General features: G+C 41.5%; 1 protein-coding gene across 1 annotated transcript; it reads left to right on the forward strand.

The window, feature by feature from the left end:
• The first annotated feature begins 153 nt into the window (after window positions 1-153).
• On the forward strand, window positions 154-11,222 carry uqcrc2b (ubiquinol-cytochrome c reductase core protein 2b). Its single transcript, XM_029765009.1, has 14 exons — window positions 154-259; window positions 3,273-3,353; window positions 6,341-6,490; window positions 6,624-6,688; window positions 8,472-8,528; window positions 8,636-8,760; window positions 8,941-9,038; window positions 9,198-9,255; window positions 9,388-9,483; window positions 9,621-9,820; window positions 10,024-10,104; window positions 10,355-10,428; window positions 10,552-10,705; window positions 10,931-11,222. Exons 1-14 carry the CDS (start codon window positions 227-229, stop codon window positions 11,012-11,014), a joined length of 1,356 nt encoding a protein of 451 aa, XP_029620869.1. The 5' UTR covers window positions 154-226; the 3' UTR covers window positions 11,015-11,222.
• The last annotated feature ends 10,360 nt before the right edge of the window (window positions 11,223-21,582 follow it).

The raw sequence follows: 21,582 nt of genomic DNA on the forward strand, positions 1-21,582 counted from the left end.
TGTTACCAGTTATTTCCCATTGACGCATGTTGTGAATTTTCACAAAATGTGGACAATTTTTGATAAAAAAAATTGTTTAGCACATTTAAAACAGTGGTGGCAAATACAGTTGTTAGTGCACGTTTTAAACCCCCCGAGGAAGAAGTTGGTGCGCTAGGTATTCTGGGTAAGACATTCCCGTGTCAGCCATATTGTTTCATCGTCCTGGTTTAAGGATAGAGGGGAGATGAAGGGGATCCGCGGAATCACTCAGTTATCGGTAAGAACTCCTTTGCCATTTTCATAAATTGAATGGTTGATTATTCAGGAGACGTTTTTGACACCCAATTATAGATTGTAGGGCTTGGTTGGCGAGAATAGCGCTCGGGCAAGTAACTGAAAGGTTGCTGGAACAAATCCCCGAGTTGACAAGGTACAAATCTGTCGTTCTGCCCCTGAGCAAGGCAGTTAACCCACTGTTCCCCGGGCGCCGAAGACGTGGATGTCGATTATTGGAGCCACCTGCACCTTTCTGCCTCAGAGGGGTTGGGTTAAATGCGGAAGGCACATTTCAGTTGAATGCATTCATTTGTACAACTGACTAGGTATCCCCTTTCACCACAAGTTGATATGTCACTTGGTAGCTAACGTAAACATACTAGCGAGGAAGCGAACGTTAACACAATGATGATAAACCCAGCCTAAACGTTTGATAGTGGGTCGAAAACTGTGGTTATTAAGCTAATGTTACGTTAAAATATTCCACAAAATATCTACTCTTTACCTGCTGTCAATGTGTTGTCAAATTTGTCCCTCGCGGTCTGTCCAATCAAAAGATCAGATCATGCAGAGGATAACAGTTGTTGTTTCAGTCTCACCCGGGGTAGCTATAGGATTTACCACCTGTTTAGCAGCTGTTGGTTTGACATCAAGCCTTCAAATGTAGTTCATAGCAGGTGGTCATGTGTCCTGGACTCTGGACTGTGCACTGATGCAAATAGCTGGTACACATTGTCGTGTAATTCAATTAATCAGGACATAACGTTACATTCAGTTGGCTACAACTTGATGTTTTAAAAGTTCCAATATCAATGAATACCATAACATTCTCAAAAGTTTGCTTTCCTAGCTAGCTAATGCATAAGTAAACTTTGCTCTCACATACATTAACTGGGTAACATAATACCCCCATATGTAGGCCACTCTATAGCTGTGATATCAGCTAAGTTCAACTGGAGGTAGCTCTCGAAAACCCCTTCTTATCCATTGGGATTTCAGCAGTTAGCTTTGCCCACCGTTGGCTGTGTTAACATTTAGAAACATCAATAATCGCTTGCAAAATGTGCTGATATTCCCATTATCTTTCATATCGAGGAGAGAGAAGGGGAAAAAACCTGCAGAACTACACTTCATCCCCAATTATGCTTACTCACGGGTGTTTGGATAATGCGAGATAGCTAATTAGCACAGGTGGCCACCAATAGAGCCCCACAGTGGAGGTGTCATAATACCCATAAAACCTAGTGGTCAAACAGGGAAATGGTTCAAATAGTTTTTCCACCATTCATTTTTCCCTTAGGGGATTTTAGAAACACTTAAGGGCTGTGTTTTGTGTTAGCTTACCCTAGCTGGATGTTGTTTTGATAACCATTTAAATCTCTCTCATAAAAGGTGACTTATATTGGTCTCTATTTACTCTCAGATTAAAAAATGCTAATTATCATCAAAGTAGACATCATGCAAAACTACAAATCCCTGAAAGCTCCTGTATGTTATCTCTAGCTGACACCATTGCTAACAACTATTGTCATTTTAAAACTTGCACAAGACATTTGAATTTTTCATTTAAATTACATTTAGCCAATTTATTCATAACTACATTTATCTGTACTTTACTATTTATATCGGGCAACTTTTATGTACTTTCTACTCCATACATTTTCCCTGACACCCAAAAGTACATGGTACATTTTGAATGCTTAGCAGGACAGGAAATGGTCTAATTCACATACTTATCAAGAGAACGTTCCTGGTCATCCCTACTGCCTCTGATCTGGCAGACACACTAAACACATGCTTCATTTGTAAATTAGTGTTGGAGTGTGCCCCTGGCTATCTGTAAATAAGAAAATGGTGCCGTCTGGTTTGCTTAATATAAGGAATTTGAAATTGTTTATACTTTTACTTTTGATACTTAAGTATATTTGAGCAATTACATTTACTTTTGATACTTAAGTATATATATATATATATATATATATATATATATATATATATATAATTTTAAGTAGGTCTTTACTGGGTGACTTTTACTTAAGCCATTTTCTATTAAGGTATCTTTACTTTTACTCAAGTATAACAATTGGGTACTTTTTCCACCACATTAACATTAGTTCATCCAGAGATTCTTACCTTTGCCTCGATTCAGCAGCCTCGTCCAGATCATCATTGCATTTGTAGGTCTTTATGATAGCCACATTTGCAGCTACATTTACGTCATTTAGCAGACGCTCTTATCCAGAGCGACTTTATCATTACATTTTTAGGGGGTAAATAGAGGTGAATATATTGATAAGTCACCTTGCCCTAGATAGATTTACACGGTTATCAAAACATCACGCCAGGGTAAGCCTACATGAAACAGGCCTTATTTTAAGTGTTTCCAAAATGAATGGTGGAAAAATGATTTGAACCATTTCCTTGTTTGACCACTAGGTTTTATGGGCTTCCGTAAACAAGCGCTGTAACATGGAGATATGGCTATGTGGGAACACTAACCCTGTAATTTAACATTTTGTTTTATGAAAATTATTTCTCTTAAAAAAATTACCTCGGCCAGAAGATACTATCGTCAATAGGCGCTAAAGGTAGTTAGCGTCTATGAATGGGTTGAACTGGAGGCAGACTTTCTAGGAAGCTAATTTCCCCCTTACAGCCAAGTTTATTCCGGCTCAAGCTTCATCCTGGTCCAACATGGTGAATATACCTATTCTTTGATTTTGCACTTTCCATGATCCTCCTCCCCAGTCCTCCAAAACAAACAAATGACCGGGCTGCACTGTTGAATGGAAACAGAAAATACAGAATGTGCCTTTTTATTAAACATGAAACATTTGTATATTTTTATACCACTGTGCCACCATAAGGTCCATCCACATCTATCCAGTCTGCATTCAACCATCATTCTGTTTCTGATTCTCAATCATCTAATTGTCTCTCTCTATCCAGAGTCCAGACCCACCATAAAACCCTTGTAGGATATTAAGTCACCTTGTATCTTTTCTCTATTACAGACAAGGCTTTACGCAGCCCAGGCTGCCCGTAAGTTGGATGTCGCTGTGGAGCATGTCAAGTTTCAGCCTCAGGATGTGCAGGTCAGTGGGTGTTTACATGTTTCTCTCTCCTCACAAAGACATTTCTTTGTGGCCACCCGAACAGACCAAGGCCCAGTTTCCCAAAAGCATCTTAAGGCTAAGTTCATTGTTAGAACCATTGAAGGAGTATCAATAAATCTCTGAGCTGTTTCCCAAAACCATCGTTATTAATGTTGCACTTGAAAACGCTCTTAATCTAACGCCTGCCTCAGACCACTCGTAATCTACCGCCTGCCTCAGACCACTCGTAATCTACCGCCTGCCTCAGACCACTCGTAATCTACCGCCTGCCTCAGACCACTCGTAATCTACCGCCTGCCTCAGACCACTGGTAATCTACCGCCTGCCTCAGACCACTGGTAATCTACCGCCTGCCTCAGACCACTGGTAGTCTACCGCCTGCCTCAGACCACTGGTAGTCTACCGCCTGCCTCAGACCACTCGTAATCTACCGCCTGCCTCAGACCACTCGTAATCTACCGCCTGCCTCAGACCACTCGTAATCTACCGCCTGCCTCAGACCACTGGTAATCTACCGCCTGCCTCAGACCACTGGTAATCTACCGCCTGCCTCAGACCACTGGTAGTCTACCGCCTGCCTCAGACCACTCGTAATCTACCGCCTGCCTCAGACCACTCGTAGTCTACCGCCTGCCTCAGACCACTCGTAATCTACCGCCTGCCTCAGACCACAGCTAAGTGCCTAATTAGATGCTTTTTTGCCCTCCCCTGTCACTTTATGCACAGAAGAAACAGAAGATCTCAGCTAAACATAGAATCACATGGTTTATCAGAGTCTCTCTGACCGCTGATAACTTCAGAACAAAGTTCACTACAAATACAAAGTTGCCAATGTTTACTTTTATTTTTTATTTTACCTTTATTTAACTAAGCAAGTCAGTTAAGAACAAATTATTATTTTCAATGACGGCCTAGGAACAGTGGGTTGTCAGCTCGGGGATTCGGTCTTGCAACCTTTCGTTTACTAGTCCAACGCTCAATGTCTTTGCAATTGATACAAACAAGCAACGTATAAAAAGATGCTTCAAATGAAAACCGAGATGAATGCATTAAATCATATTGAAATAGGCTACATTTCATTTTCAATCAATTTAGTTATATTTTGGTACTTGTGCGCTGCTGTCTGTAATTTGTCTCAATATATTCCATGATATATGATATGATATGCCAAATCTGTGATTTAGAGCATTTTTATTGGTCAAGCCTTAGAATAAGCCGCCTCACTATATGCAGCCGTAGGTGGTAGGCCTAATATAGGAGCTGCTTCGTCATCAGTATTGTGAAATAATTATAATGTTAAGGTAAGATTTGAATGGAGAAAGCTGATCCGAGAGCAGCACTCCATTTATTTAAATCCTATCAGTATCGAAACACGTACCAATGGCGCACTTAGCAACTGTTCTCTCGGCGTGGTGTTTTGGGAAACGCAAGTTTTATCTTCGGATGTTGTAGGAAAGATGCATTGTTTAAACACTCATAAGCCTAAATTCCATCGCTATCGGGAAACCGGGCCCAGCCTCTGTCAGGCCTCAAATCCTCCACAGGGGCTGCCCTCATACCAGGATGTTCATGTATGTGGTGGTCTGAGGGAGCTACTTAGGAGGTGGAGATCTGTCCTACTCTAACTCCAGTGTATTTACACGGGCCTTTTTTCCTCTGAGATATTGGTCTGCTTTTATTATACCACATAGAATCTCTATGTGCTGCTACAAACTCCCAGTGAAATATTGTGCTGATTACATTTGTAATAGTTGAAGTAAAACTAGCAAAGGCATTTCAGATTTATAATGTGATGCTTTCCACCCATTTGTTGCCTTTTATGTGAGCATGCTGTAACAGAACCTAGAGCTAACACGTGTTACACTGCTCTGTTAACATTTTGACATGTTAGCTGCATAAAACACATGTACAGGGCCTTCAGAAAGTATTCACTCCCCTTGACTTTTTCCACATTTTGTTTTGTTACAGCCTGAATTAAAAATGGATTCAATTGAGATGTCACTGGCCTGCACATAACACTCCATAATGTCAAAGTGGAATTATGTTAAGACATTTTTACCAATAAATGAAAAGTTGAAATGTCTTGAGTCTAAGTATTCAACCCCTTTGTTATGGCAAACCTAAATCAGTTCAGGAGAAAACATTTGCTTAAGAAGCCACTTCAGTTGCAAGGACTCACTCTGTGTGCAATAATAGGCAGGATAGAGAGCGGTACCGCTACCAGACACACATCAACAGAAGAGACTGCCTAGAGCGTAGCCTGTTTTCCAGATGATCAGCGGAGAGAGAGGACAAGACACACCATATGACCACAAGTCACAGCACAGGGGTAACCCCACCAATAATACCTCATACAATAATAGTTCATAGAACAACTCAGAGGCAATTTCATAGAGGCACCAGAAAATAACAAACCTAGTTAATTTGTTTATTTGCGAATATCTGTATTCCTTACAGACTGAAAAGGGAGTTGGGTACATTAATGGGAGAGTGTGTAGTTCAAAACAGTTGCTTACCAAGATGATTGAATGTTCCTGAGTGGCCTAGTTACAGTTTTGACATAAATCGTCTTGAAAAGCTATGGCAAGACTTGAATGGCTGTCTAACAATGATCAATAACCAACTTGACAGAGCTTGAAGAAAAATAAATATAAAAAATAATAATGTGCAATCCAGGTTTGCAAAGCTCTTAGACTTACCCAGAAAGACTCACAGCTGTAATCACTGCCAAAGGTCATTCTAACATGTATTGACTCAGGGGTGTGAATACTTATTTAAATTAGGTATTTCTGTATTTCCTTTTCACCAAAAAAAGGTTTTCACTTTGTCATTATGGAGTATTGTGTGTAGATGGGTGAGATTTTATTATTCAGGCTTTAACACAGCAAAATGTGGAATAAGTCAAGGGATATGAATACTTCCTGAAGGCACTGTAGGTGTGATGCTAACAGATATTTCTCCTCCAGGTGACTAAACTGCCCAGCGGTCTGGTGATAGCCTCGTTGGACAACTACTCCCCGGCTTCCAGGATCGGTGTGTTTGTGAAAGCTGGCTGTCGATATGAGTCCCCAGAGAACCAGGGGGTCACCCACCTGCTCCGTCTGGCTGCCAACCTGGTACGCCTGGTTCTGGTTCATTAACCCTCCATCAACATGATGTATCCAGGAGCTTGAGTGATTATTCAATGTACTCAATACTGCTTAGGAACTAGTGATGTGGTTCATCCCAATCTCTGCTGCTCTTTTCCAGACTACCAAAGGTGCTTCAGCCTTCAGGATCTGTCGTGGTGTGGAAGCAGTTGGAGGCAGTCTAGGGTCAGTGCCTGTGATTTAGTGTACATCCTCATACAAACATGAAGAGAACAAGACATATCTTTGATTTATATTGTTTGGGATACTTAAAGACATGTTCCGTTACTTTGGCGACTAACAACATATATTTTTTTAAACCTCCAGTTTTGGTCTGGATGTGTCAATGTGTAGTTCATGCATCATCATCTGAGAAGAATTACTGTTTTACCTCAATTTGCCTCGAAATCCCTAGTTTGAAAGTGACTGTTTTCTTGAAGCTGTGCCGTGCCATTTTCCCTCAAGTGGGCCAGCTCCCTAGCAGTTTGAGTTCTAGCCAATGATCTTCAGCCCCTCGCATTTGAGTGGCAGCTAACAAGGGGCCTGCCCAGCATTATCCAATGAGGTTGCAGGACGGGCCCGATAGTTCCGTGGACACAGCAGAGAGAGCGAGAACAATGCCGTGGTGCACATACGTATGTGACTTTTGGTTCATGAGTGCAACTTTCACAACTACTGGCTAAAAAGTATACAAAAGTACCAGACAATCTCTTTAGCATATTTTCTGACTAACTGTACCACTGCCATGGATTACATACTTACACTATATATACAAAAGTATGTGGACATCCCTTCAAATTAGTGGGTTCGGATATTTCAGCCATACCTGTTGCTGACAGTTGTATAAAATCAAGCACACAGCCATGCGATCTCCATAGACAAACATTGGCAGTAGAATGGCCTTACTGAAGAGCTCAGTGACTTTCAACGTGGCACCGTCATAGGATGCCACCTTTCCAACAAGTCAGTTCGTAAAATTTCTGCCCTGCTAGAGCTGCCCTAGTCAACTGTAAGTGCTGTTATTGTCAAGTGGAAATGTCTAGGAGCAACAACGGCTCAGCCACGAAGTGGTAGGCCACACAAGCTCACAGAATGGGAGTGCTGAAAAAATCGTCTGTCCTTGGTTGCAACACTCACCACCAAAATCCAAACTGCCTCTGGAAGCAACATCGGCACAATAACTGTTCGTCTGGAGCTTCATGAAATGGGTTTCCATGGCAGAGCAGCCACATACAAGCTTAAGATCACCATGCGCAATTCTAAGAGTGGTATAAAGCTCGCCGCCATTGGACTCTGGAGCAGTGGAAACACATTCTCTTGCGTGGTGGCAGTTCGGCGGACGAATCTGACTTTAGCGAATGCCAGGAGAATGCTAACTACCCCAATGCATAGTGCCAACTGTAAAGTTTTGTGGAGGAGTAATAATGGTCTGGGGCTGTTTTTCATGGTTCGGGCTAGGCCCATAGTTCCAGTGAAGGGAAATCTAAACACTGAAGCATACCATAGCATTCTAGACAATTCTTTGCCTCCAACTTTGTGGCAAAAGTTTGAGGAAGGTAATTTCCTGTTTCAGCAGGACAATGCCCCTGTGCACAAAGCGAGGTCCATATAGAAATGGTTTGTTGAGATCTGTGTGGAAGAACTTGACTGGCCTGCACAGAGCCCTGACCTCAACCCCATCAAACACCTTTGGGATGAATTGGAACGCCGACTGCGAGATAGGGCTAATCGCTCAACATCAGTACCCGACCTCACTAATGCTCTTGTGGCTGAATGGAAAGCAAGTCCCCGCAGCAATGTTCCAACATCTAGTAGAAAACCTTCCGTGAAGAGAGGAGGCTGTTGTAGCAGCAAAGGGGGGACCAACTCCATATTAATGCCCATGATTTTGGAATGAGATGTTCGACAAGCAGGTGTCCATATACTTTTGGTCACGTAGTGTATCTGTGTGTGTGTATTTTCTATGCAGCGTGACGTCATCCAGAGAGAACATGATCTACTCGGTTGACTGTCTCAGAGACCACATGTAAGTGTTGCTTGCCTCACGTATACATATGTGTACACAAACATAGATCTAAAATATATGGTGAATAAATCATTGTTATTCTCATTTCTGTGTGTTGTCCAATGCAGTGACACAGTGATGGAGTACCTGATCAATGTGACCACAGCCCCAGAGTTCAGGCCGTGGGAGGTGTCTGACCTCACCTCCAGGGTCAAGATGGACAAGGCCCTGGCCGCACAGACCCCCCAGATGGGTTAGCACGCACACACACACACACACACACACACACACACACACGCTCAGTCATGTGGTTTTGTTTCTTTATTTGAATGTACTTTCTGTTAACGGCTCTAGATTACATTATGCTGAATGCCAAAAGATTGCATATTGTCATCACACTGTGGCTGAAGTGCCTTGCGGTTCTTTTCCTCAGGTGTGATTGAGGGTCTACATGGAGCTGCTTACAAGAACACGCTGTCCAACTCCCTCTACTGCCCAGACTACATGGTTGGCCACGTCGACGCTGACCATGTAAGACACTCAACATCCTGGTCCCTGCATTATTGAGTTGGGACTAATGTTATGGACGTTCATCTTCCTCTCCTGACGCACAACCCAGCATGCTCTACTTCACGAAGTACAGCATTACGGTTATGTTTTTGATTAACCCTCTGATGTTTGTCTCTCCAGATGCACAATTTTATCCAGAACAATTTCACAAGTGCAAGAATGGCTCTGGTTGGGCTTGGTAAGTGTTAAACATGTATATTTAATAAAACATATCTTTTATCAAATTATTTTTCTCCAGGTAGCTGTGCGTTAAGGGAATATTAAAAAATATATATATTATTGTATTCTTACATGCATTCTATGTGTTCAGGTGTGGACCACGACGTTCTGAAGCAGGTGGGAGAGCAGTTCCTCAACATCCGCAGTGGGATGGGCACCGCTGGGACAAAGGCTCAGTACCGAGGCGGTAAGACTCTTATTCCACTATCTGCTAAAAGCATGAAACCTCATTTTCCTCTGGCATGGAAAATTCCCTGAATTCTAAGTTTCTTGCTGCCTTTCTCTCCTCTCTCTCTCTGCGTCTCTCTCCCTTTCTCTCTCTAGGTGAGGTGAGGGTGCAGAATGGGTCCAGCCTGGTGCACTCTGCAGTGGTGTCTGAGGGGGCGGCGGTGGGCACAGATGAGGTCATGGCCTTCTCTGTACTTCAGCACGTCCTGGGGGCGGGGCCACACATCAAGAGAGGCTCCAATTCCACCTCCAAACTCATCCAGGGCGTCGCTAAGGCTACTGCAGACCCCTTCGACGTGAGTGGCATAATCACCAGATCGGATTGTGTTTGTTTTCATAGCTGGGCTTTATACAAGAGGGGAATGTAATATGTGGAGGAATCTTTTGATAGAAGTGTTTTGTGCAGAATAGATATTGTATTCTATCATGCAGAATTTCATATTGTTGTATTAGAGTGGCAAAATGAATGTCATTCTCCTCTGATGTCCCCTCCTTTTAGGCCTCTGCTTTCAATGTCAACTACTCTGACTCTGGCCTGTTTGGAGTCTACACCATCTCCCAGTCTGCAGCAGCTGGTGACGTGAGTATTATGTCTCTTAAATTTCCACTGCTTTCTAATAAGGTACATGTTATGAGAATTCATAAAGCTTAATTCAAACTCTTCACAACAGCTTTCTGAATCAGTTGCTAAGTAGAGTGAGTGGTAGTTGCTTTTACATAGAATGTAATGTAAGATCATTCATTTAGGATGAGGAAAGAGCATAATGAAGATTTAACTTTGACCTCCCATTGATTAATTTATTGACCTATCCCTGTCCTCCTCTCTACAGGTGATCAAGGCAGCTATTGGCCAGGTGAAGGCTGTTGCAAGGGGGGTCTCAGAAGCTGACCTGACCCGCGCCAAGTAAGCTAACATGCACACTGACTTCAGTATAGAATTTGAGTACATATAATCGAGAAAAGTATTGCAATAGAAGGGAATTTCTACATGTTGACTTAAGTTGTGCCTGTTTCTTTACCCCTGTAGGACCCAGCTGAAGGCTGAGTACCTGATGGCGTTGGAGAGCTCAGAGGGTTTGTTAGATGCCATGGGTTCACAGGCTCTGGCCAGAGGGGCCTACCACTCCCCCGAGGCCATCGCACAGAAGATCGACTCGGTCTCAGCAACGGATGTCGCCAACGTACGTTTATTCAGATTTAGGCGAATATTAATTTCCACTTAGATTTACTTTTGATTTAGTCAGGCATTGATGTCAATTGGTCAGGAAGTGAAAATTTGAGTGGAAGTGAATATATTTCTATATTACCGTCTTTGCTGCAACTCTCGACGTGCACAGTATATTCTGAGTGTTTCCTAGTTTGTTTGTTTATTTTTGTGCTTAGATGTGTTTTCCTTCTTCTCTCAGGCTGCAAATAAGTTTGTGTCGGGCAAGAAGTCCATGGCTTCAAGTGGAAACCTCATCAAGACGCCCTTCGTAGACGAGATCTAAACCCTTCCAACTTTTTTTCACCGCCATTGTTCTTCTGAGGAATAATAATGTTGTCATCACACCAACCCTCAATATTTATAGTTGTTGCTATTTTTAAGTGGATCTTGATTGTGCATAAGGAAATAAGATCCACATTTGTTCACTTCTTGAACTGTATAGATTATATAAATTAATGAATAAAGTATATCTACCTTCAAGTAAAGATTCACCCATTTTGGATGTTATATTGTTTTTGTACATCTGAGTGATGTTCTATCGATTCCCTGGGTCATTTCATGTTTTCATGTGTAGCTGCGCTATGGCCCTTTATACAGCAATTCGGCCGGGATAACGTAGCATTGCGATAAAGCCTATCACTACACTGGATACCTTACGGAAAATTCAGCGTGACAGACGTTTTGTTCCTGTTTTGACTTAAAAATGCGTTGTGTCCGCTTACTTCCTGGCTGTGCTCGTGTAACCGATGTGAAATGGCTAGTTAGTTAGCAGTGGTGCACGCTAATAGCGTTTCAATCAGTGACGTAATTCGCTCTGAGACCTGAAGTGGTTGTTCCCCTTGCTCTGCAAGGGCTGTGGCTTCTGTGGCACGATGGGTAACGATGCTTCGTGGGGTGTCAGTTGTTGATGTGTGCAAGGGTCCCTGGTTGGGGCGAAGAGAGGGACGGAGCCAACACTGTTACACTCAGTGGTAACACCAGACCCTCCTCCAAGGACATAAATACCATTTTGGGGAGCGTAAAAAGAATTGAGGCCGAAGATGCGCGCCTCGGCAAGGTTGGCAATGAATTGAATGGAAAATACATCAGGAGGTGGTGCTGTGGCGGATCCTGTTGCAGCTGGGTCTGTTGCAGCTGCTGCTGCGGGATTCGGACTCCTTGATTAATCTTTCTTCTGTTAGGTTGAAAAAACAGTCATAAATCAAAATCGTTACAAGAAAAAAATGGAGGTTAACGACTTTTAGATCGCGAAAACGTCTATCATATAGTACATGTCAGATGTCATGACGCGGGAGGTTGTCTTCTCTCGAATGAGCCATTTATCATATTTTTGCAATATTCCTGGAGGGTCTCCAACACATTTCTCCTATTTGTTTGCCTCTTCAGCTCAGGTTGCATGCATGGTGCCGTTGTGAATGTCAGACGGCATGTTGAACATTGTGACTAAATTGATAGTGTAGTTTGTTTAGGACATTTTACAGCTACATCACATGCTTATATTGACTTGGAATGATTGTGTGTAGCTACGTTTGCTAGCTACTTAGCTAGCCAGCCAGCCAGCCCATAGAGAGAGCACTGCATTGTCGGTTTTGTAGTCGATTTGAGCTGCAACAGATTTCCACAACGATTTTCACATGTTGTTACCAACATTATAACGACAAAATTAAACAGTTGTAAACAAAAACATTTTGTTCACACATATTAGTCAAATGTAGGACTGTAAATTATAGGAATGAGTGGTTTTGGTTGGGTTTTTCCTTTTAAGGTGGAATAAGACAAGTATTTCCTCTAAATAGACCAGGTGATAATAAAGTAAAAGTTTTAATACATTGTTAGTGTTAAATTATATTTATTCTAATCTGTTCGGATCGGAAATGTCTACATGACGCTTTCATGAAAAAGTGTTCCATTACATCCTACCATGTGGAACAACTATGTCTACATCGTTCCTTGGTTGATTCGTTATTTGTTCCCAGAAATTAAAGGGACTCGTAGCCAGGTGGTTTATTGTGACATGTTTTCTAGTGAGAAAAACACCTAGCATTTTTGTTCCAAAAGGTTTACAGTTGAGGTTTAAGCAAGAGTTCGTAAGTATGGTACCCACATGTCCGACCTTAATGAAGTACTTAAAACTCGTTTTTCAACCACTCCACAAATTTCTTGTTAACAAACTATAGTTTTGGCAAGTCGGTTAAGACATCTACTTTGTGCATGACACAAGTAATATTTCCAACAATTGTTTACAGACAGATTATTTCACTTATAATTCACTGTATCATAATTACAGTGGGTCAGAAGTTTACATACACTAAGTTGACTGTGCCTTTAAACAGCTTGGAAAATTCCAAAAAATGATGTCATGGCTTTAGAAGCTTCTGAGAGGCTAATTGACATAATTTGAGTCAATTGGAGGTGTACCTGTGGATGTATTTCAAGGCCTACCTTCAAACTCAGTGCCTCTTTGCTTGACATCATGGGAAAATCAAAAGAAATCAGCCAAGACCTCAGAAAATAAATTGTAGACCTCCACAAGTCTGGTTCATCCTTGGGAGCAATTTCCAAACGCCTGAAGGTACCACGTTCATCTGTACAAACAATAGTGTGCAAGTATAAACACCATGGGCCCACACAGCCGTCATACCGCTCAGGAAGGAGACGCATTCTGTCTCCCAGAGATGAACATACCTTGGTGCAAAAAGTGCAAATCAATCTCAGAACAACAGCAAAGGACCTTGTGAAGATGTTGGAGGAAACAGGTACAAAAGTATCTATATCCACAGTAAAACAAGTCCTATATCGACATAACCTGAAAGGCCGCTCAGCAAGGAAGAAGCCACTGCTCCAAAACCGCCATAAAAAAGCCAGACTACGGTTTGCAACTGCACGTGGGGACAAAGATCGTACTTTTTGGAGAAATGTCCTATGGTCTGATGAAACAAAAATAGAACTGTTTGGCCATAATGACCATCGTTATGTTTGGAGGAAAAAGGGGGACGCTTGCAAGCTGAAGAACACCGTCCCAACCGTGAAGCACGGGGGTGGCAGCATCATGTTGTGGGGGTGCTTTACTGCAGGAGGGACTGGTGCACTTCACAAAATAGATGTCATAGGTAACCCCAAGCATACTTCCAAAGTTGTGGCAAAATGGCTTAAGGACAACAAAGTCAAGGTGTTGGAGTGGCCATCACAAACCCTGACCTCAATCCTATAGAAAATATGTGGGCAGAACTGAAAAAGTGTGTGCGAGCAAGGAGGCATACAAACCTGACTCAGTTACACCAGCTCTGTCAGGAGGAATGGGCCAAAATTCACCCAACTTATTGTGGGAAGCTTGTGGAAGGCTACCCGCAACGTTTGACCCAAGTTAAACAATTTAAAGGCAATGCTACCAAATACTAATTGAGTGTATGTAAACTTCTGACCCACTGGGAATGTGATGAAAGAAATTAAAGCTGAAATAAATAATTCTCTCTACTATTATTCTGACATTTCATATTCTTAAAATAAAGTGGTGATCCTAACTGACCTAAGACAGTTTTTTACTAGGATTAAATGTCAGGAATTGTGAAAAACTGAGTTTAAGTACAAAAAAAAAAAAATGCATGAAATGTATGCATTCACTACTGTAAGTCGCTCTGGATAAGAGCGTCTGCTAAATGACTAAAATGTAAAATGTATTTGGCTATGGTGTATGTAAACTTCTGACTTCAACTGTACATGTTTTGGCTGGGGAATAGGCATAAATTATTGTTAATTATAGGCAGAGCACTGCTTATTCTCATCGGTCACAATTGTGGCTGAAAATAAAACAGCCTACTTTTTCAAATTCTTTTCACCCAATGTGCCTTGCCTTTCGAGTGAATTGTAGTTACCACCCATGACTTATTTGTTAGCAACAGACACATGGTTGTTGTATTCAATGGTTTTCAGTCCTGCAGCCTTCGCCAAGTGAGTGTCTAAGTGAATATGTTATCTTCAAAATTAAACTCTTTATGACAAGGACAAATTCTAAGGAATTGGCGGCTATGCTACAGGACTGCTTAGCTAGTGCTGAATGGACTATGTTCTGGGACTCCGCCGATAGCATCGATGAGCTAACCACCTCTGTCACTGGCTTCGATAGGAAATGCATCGCTGACGTTGTCCCCACAGTGAAGGTTTGCTGCTTCCCCAATCAAAAGCCCTGGATTAACACTAAGGTTGGCGCTAAACTAAAGGACAGGGCTACCGCACACAGGGCTATCGCAGCCAACCCAGAGGCTACGGCTGAGAACACGAACAAGTACAAGAAGTCCTGCTACGACCTCCGCAGAGCCATCAAACAAGCAAAAGTTGAATATAGGAACATGGTGGAATCCTATTACACAGGCTCAGACACCCGTCGCATGTGGCAGGAGCTACAGTCCATTACAGATTACAAAGGATGGCCCAGCCGTAATATGCCTAATGATGCTTCTTTACCAGACAAACTCAATGCATTTTATGAACACTTTGAAAAAAACAACACCAAGCCATGCATGAGGTTCCCCACCGATCCAGGGGACTGGGTGGTCTCGCTTTCCGGGGCCAACGTGAGTAAGGACTTTAATTAGGTCAACACTTGCAAAGCAGCTGAGCCAGACGGAATTCCAGAGCGTGTTCTTTGAGCATGCGCAGAACAGCTGGCAGGCATATTCACTGTAATTTTCAACCTCTTCTTGTCCCAGTCTGTAATCCCTACATCTCAAGCTGACCACCATCAATCCTGTTCCCAAGAACTCTAATGCTACCTGTCACAATGACTACCGCCCTGTTGCACTCACATCTTTTATCATGAAGTGCTTTGAAAAGGCTGGTTATGGCACACATCAACTTCATCATCCCAGGTGGTGAGGGTAGGCAACATCACCTCCGCCACGCTGACCCTCAACACAGGGGCCCCACAGGGGTGTGTGCTTAGTCCCCGCCTGTACTCCCTGTTCACCAATGACTGCATGGCCACGCACGATTCAGACACCATCATCACGTTTGCTGACGACAACCTGGTCGTCCTGATCCCGGGTCACGAAGACAGCCTACAGGGAGGAGGCCAGTGACCTGGAAGTGTGGTGCCAGGACAACAACCTCTCCCTCAATGTCAGTAAGACCAAGGACCTGATCGTGGACTACAGGAAATGAGGGGGGGGGGGGCACGCCCCCATCCACATCGACGAGGTTGCAGTGGAGCGGGTCCAGAGCTTCAAGTTCCTCAGTGTCCAAATCAATAAGGACTTGAAGCTGCAATATGTAACTTTTTACGGAAAAGTGGTGCGTGCATATGTATTCACCCCCTTTGCTATGAAGCCCCTAAATAAGATCTGGTACAACCAATTACCTTCAGAAGTCACATAATTAGTTAAATAAAGTCCACCTGTGTGCAATCTAAGTGTCACATGATCTGTCACATGATCTCAGTATATATATATATATATATATATATATATATATATATATATATATATATACACCTGTTCTGAAAGGCCCCAATGCATAGTGCAAACTGTAAAGTTTGGTGGAGGAGGAATAATGATCTGGGGCTGTTTTTCATGGTTCGGGCTAGGACCCTTAGTTCCAGTTAAGGGAAATCTTAACGCTACAGTATACAGTGATATTCTAGACAATTCTGTGTTTCCAACTTTGTGGCAACAGTTTGAGAAAGGCCCTTTCCTGTTTCAGCTTGACAATGCCCCATGCACAAAGCAAGGTCCATACAGAAATGGTGTGTTGAGATCTGTGTAGAAGAACTTGACTGACCTGCACAGAGCACTGACCTCAACCCCATCAAACACCTTTGGGATGAATTGGAACGCCAACTGTGAGCCAGGCCTAATCGCCCAACATCAGCGCCAGACCTCACTAATGCTCTTGTGAGGTGAATGGAAGCAAGTCCCCGCAGCAATGTTCCAGCATCTAGTGAAAAGCCTTCCCAGAAGAGTGGAGGCTGTTTTCGCAGCAACTAACTTAATATAATACATCAATAAAATCTATTTAGCCTCAAATAAATAATAAAACATGTTCAATTTGGTTTAAATAATGCAAAAACAAAGTGTTGGAGAAGAAAGTAAAAGTGCAATATGTGCCACGTAAGAAAGCTAACGTTTAAGTTCCTTGCTCAGAACATGAGAACATAACATATGAGAAACATATGAAAGCTGGTGGTTCCTTTTAACATGAGTCTTCAATATTCCCAGGTAAGAAGTTTTAGGTTGTAGTTATTATAGGAATTATAGGACTATTTCTCTCTATACCATTTGTATTTCATATACCTTTGACTATTGGATGTTCTTATAGGCACTTTAGTATTGCCAGTGTAACAGTATAGCTTCCGTCCCTCTCCTCGCTCCTACCTGGGCTCGAACTAGGAACACATCGACAACAGCCACCCTCGAAGCAGCGTTACCCATGTAGAGCAAGGGGAACAACTACTCCAAGTCTCAGAGCGAGTGACATTTGAAACGCTATTAGCGCGCACCCGCTAACTAGCTAGCCATTTCACATCGGTTACACCAGCCTAATCTTGGGAGTTGATAGGCTTGAAGGGGTGGGTATAACTTGTGGAACGTTCCAACAGGAATCTGTTCCAAAAAACGTAAAGTAAAAGGTTGCCAACCACCAACGCGTACAAACCTAGCTAACTAGCTGCAGAATAGGCATCGACTCACCACATAGTTTATTCTTAATGTTTGTCCATAGGCAACCAGAGTGAGGACAGACATTTTTCGGAATAAACATGACGAGTGAAAAACGCAATGAAATAGACCCCTCCCTACCCGGTATCTTATTCTGCCGCTATACAACTTTGTATGCGTTGTTTTTTGGCAACCTTGTTATTTACGAAGTTTTTGGAATAGATTCCTGTTGGAACGTTCCACAAATTATACCCACCCGGCTTGAAGTCATAAACAGCGCAATGCTTGAAGCACAGCAAAGAGCTGCTGGCAAAACGCACGAAGGTGCTGTTTGAATGAATGCTTACGAGCCTGCTGCTGCCTACCACCGCACAGTCAGACTGCTCTATCAAATATCAAATCATAGACTTAATTATAATATAATAAACACACAGAAATACGAGCTTTAGGTCATTAATATGGTCGAATCCGGAAACTATCATCTCGAAAACAAGTTTTTTCTTTCAGTGAAATACGGAACCGTTCCGTATTTTATCTAACGGGTGGCATCCCTAAGTCTAAATATTCCTGTTACATTGCACAACCTTCAATGTTATGTCATAATTACGTAAAATTCTGGCAAATGAACGCTAGAGATGTGACACAATTTCATGTTAGCAGGCAATATTAACTAAATTTGCAGGTTTAAAAATATATACTTGTGTATTGATTTTAAAGAAAGGCATTGATGTTTATGGTTAGGTACATTGGTGCAACGACAGTGCTTTTTTCGCAAATGCGCTTGTTAAATCAACACCTGTTTGTCGGAGTAGGCTGTGATTCAATGGGAAATTAACAGGCACCGCATCGATTATATGCAACGCAGGACACGTTAGATAAACTAGTAATATCATCAACCATGTGTAGTTAACTAGTGATTATGTTAAGATTGATAGTTTTTTTATAAGATAAGTTTAATGCTAGCTAGCAACTTACCTTGGCTTCTTCCTGCCCTCGCGTAACAGGTAGTCAGCCTGCCATGCAGGCTCCTCGTGGAGTGCAATGTAAGGCAGGTGGTTAGAGCGTTGGACTAGTAACCGAAGGTTGAAAAAACGAATCCCCCCTGAACAAGGCAGTTAACCCCCGTTCCTAGGCCGTCATTGAAAATAAGAATTTGTTGTTAATCTGACTTGCCTAGATAAATAAAGGTGTAAAAAAATAAATAATAATAAAATTTAAAAATTTAATAAAAAAATGTAATCGGCAAATTCCTGGCCAAAAATACTGATTACCGATTGTTATGAAAACTTGAAATCGGCCCTAATTAATCGGCCATTCCGATGAATCGGTCGACTTCTATTGCTAACGTGTGCTAATGTGACTAGAATGACGTTGCAAGTAACAGCCAACTTTCCAGGACAAAGCCATGTCTTATATGCTTCAATATTATTTTGAAATTTGATTTGATTTGATTTATGGGCAGAAAGCTTAAATGCTTGTTAAACTAACTGCATTTTCCAATTTACAGTAGCTATTACCGTGAAAAAATACCATGTTATTGTTTGAGGAGAGTGCACAAGAACAAAACACTTTTATCACGGCAACTGGTTTGATAGATTCACCTCTGAAGGAAAATAATGTTCTTACATTCAGAAATATTGCTCTGATTTGTCATCCTGAGGGTCCCAGAGATAAAAGGTAGCATAGTTTTGTTTGTTTGTTCTAACTTTAAGCATCAGCTGTCAGAGCAGCTGATCTGTAAATAGCACACCCAACTACCTCATCCCCATATTGTTAATTATCCTCTTGCTCTTTTGCACCCCAGTATCTCTACTTGCACATCATCGTCTGCACATCTATCACTCCAGTGTTAATGCTAAATTGTAATTATTTCGCCTCTATGGCCTATTTATTGCCTTACCTCCCTACTCTTCTACATTTGCACACACTGTACATAGATTTTTCTATTGTGTTATTGACTGTATGTTTGTTTATTCCATGTGTAACTCTGTGTTGTCGTTTTTGTCGCACTGCTTTGCTTTATCTTCACCAGGTCGCAGTTGTAAATGAGAACTTGGTCTCAACTGGCCTACCTGGTTAAATAAAGGTGAAATAAAATGAAATAAATAAATACATTTAAAAAAGGATTACATTTTTATATTAAAATGTAGGAACTGGGTTCTATAGTTTGAACCCCTGGTGTCTCTGTCTATATTCTCCTACATTCAGTTCACATTTCCACAAACTTCAAAGTGTTTTCTTTCAAATGGTATCAACAATATGCATATCCTTGCTTCAGGTCCTGAGTTACAGGCAGTTAGATTTGGGTATGTCATTTTAGACAAAAATGTGAGAGAAAAATGGGTACGATCCTCAAGAGGTTTTAATTCCCATGGTTTTTGGAATGAGATGTTTGACGAGCAGGTATCCACATACTTTTGGTCACGTAATGTAGGAATGAATGGTGTCACGGTGATCGATGGCTTTGCCCATTCATACATTCAACAGGCTTGTTCGTCATTGCAGCCCACAGTGCAGGCAACTGCCAGACTGAGTGATCTACAAATCACCTTGAGTGATCTACTTATCACCTTGAGGGATTTACAAATCACCTTGCATCATAAATAATGACTCATTATGATTTGTAGATCAGTCAGTCACAATTGACCCATGATACATCACGGTTTTGATGCTCTTGACACTGCCATTGGGCGCGTTCCACAGACGTGACAACTTGCTATAACACAGGATGTGATTAGCTGATACTTAAAATACCTATCCAGGCGTTGTAAGTTCTAATGGTTCTTTCAAGGCAGCTGGGAACTACGATTCTTTTGGGAGTCAAATAATGAAGTCAGTGATCTTTGAAAAGTTTGAAAGTCTGAGCTCTAGAACAATGCCAGAGTTTCCTATTTGGTATTCCGAGTTGAATGACAGTTCAAAACTGTTTTTTTCCAGTCGGAGCTCATTTTTTCCTTAGTTCCCAGTTGTCTTGAATAAACTGAAGTTGGAAGTCGGAGATTTCCGAGTTCCCAGTTGTTTTGAACGCGGCATATGCATAGGAATGTGCTCATTGAATCTGTCAGTTTATTACACAGTCGATGACGTCGCACGCAACCATTGGGTGATGGATGCAACCTCTGACCTTTGTGTGACGGAGTTGAACAGAATCTAGCGAGAGCTGAGGTTTGCTAAACATTTGAGAACAAAGCTCCGTGAAATCAGCAGCATTTAGCATCACTAACAGGTCCAAATCGCGCAAAAATAAAAGTCATTCGTTTACTTGAACACAAGATCACAAAAAGTTGTGTATTTTGTATGTTTCAAGATGCGTTCTGTTTCTCTGATCCTACCCTCTCATGTTCATGCTATTTTAGGAGGTATTGAGGCATATTTTTGCGTTCTAGTGGTTATATAGGTACTCTGCCAAGTTGGGTAAATGAAATAAAATATGCAATCAGTACATGTTCAAAAACGTAATCAGCGTTATATTAATAAGCGGACATCAAAATGTTAATTATACAACAATGTTAAATATTGATGAGTTGAAAAGGAATTAATGATTGAAAGTTCAATATTCTATATATTAAATCATATCTGGAATAATAGTTTAATTTTCATTCCAGTAGATGGCAATGTCCCCATGCTGATCCAAGTCCGGGGTCTGAAGATTCAGAAACAAAATAGTTTATGATCTTGAAATGCATCCTTGCATTGGTAGATGTGCTGTACATTGTTATAAACAGTTATGTTACACTGCTATAAACTGTTATTATCGCTGTTGTTGACTATTATAGACACGAATAACATTATACTGTTATTATGTTGCTAAAACAACAGACATACTGTTATCTTTTTCAAATGTATATTTGGGTGGAAAGTTTACATCAATTGGACAGGCAGCACATGTATCTGTTTAATTATTACCTGATTCAAAAGTTGTGGACAGAAATGTTGGTTGAAATAAGGGAAGGGTGTAGTCTGTACAGTGCATTCGGAAAGTATTCAGACCCCTTCCCTTTTTCCACATTTCGTTACATTACAGCCTTATTCTAAAATTTATTAAATTATTTTTTCCCTCATAATTCTACGCCCATTACCCTGTAATAACAAAGCAAAAACATGTTTTTTTAAATTTTAGCAAATGTATTAAAAATTAAAAACAAAAATACCTTATTTACATAAGTATTCAGACCCTTTGCTATGAGACTTGAAATTGAGATCA

The sequence above is a fragment of the Salmo trutta genome, chromosome 10 (genome assembly GCF_901001165.1).
Source record: "Salmo trutta chromosome 10, fSalTru1.1, whole genome shotgun sequence".
Taxonomy (NCBI): Eukaryota; Metazoa; Chordata; class Actinopteri; order Salmoniformes; family Salmonidae; genus Salmo; species Salmo trutta.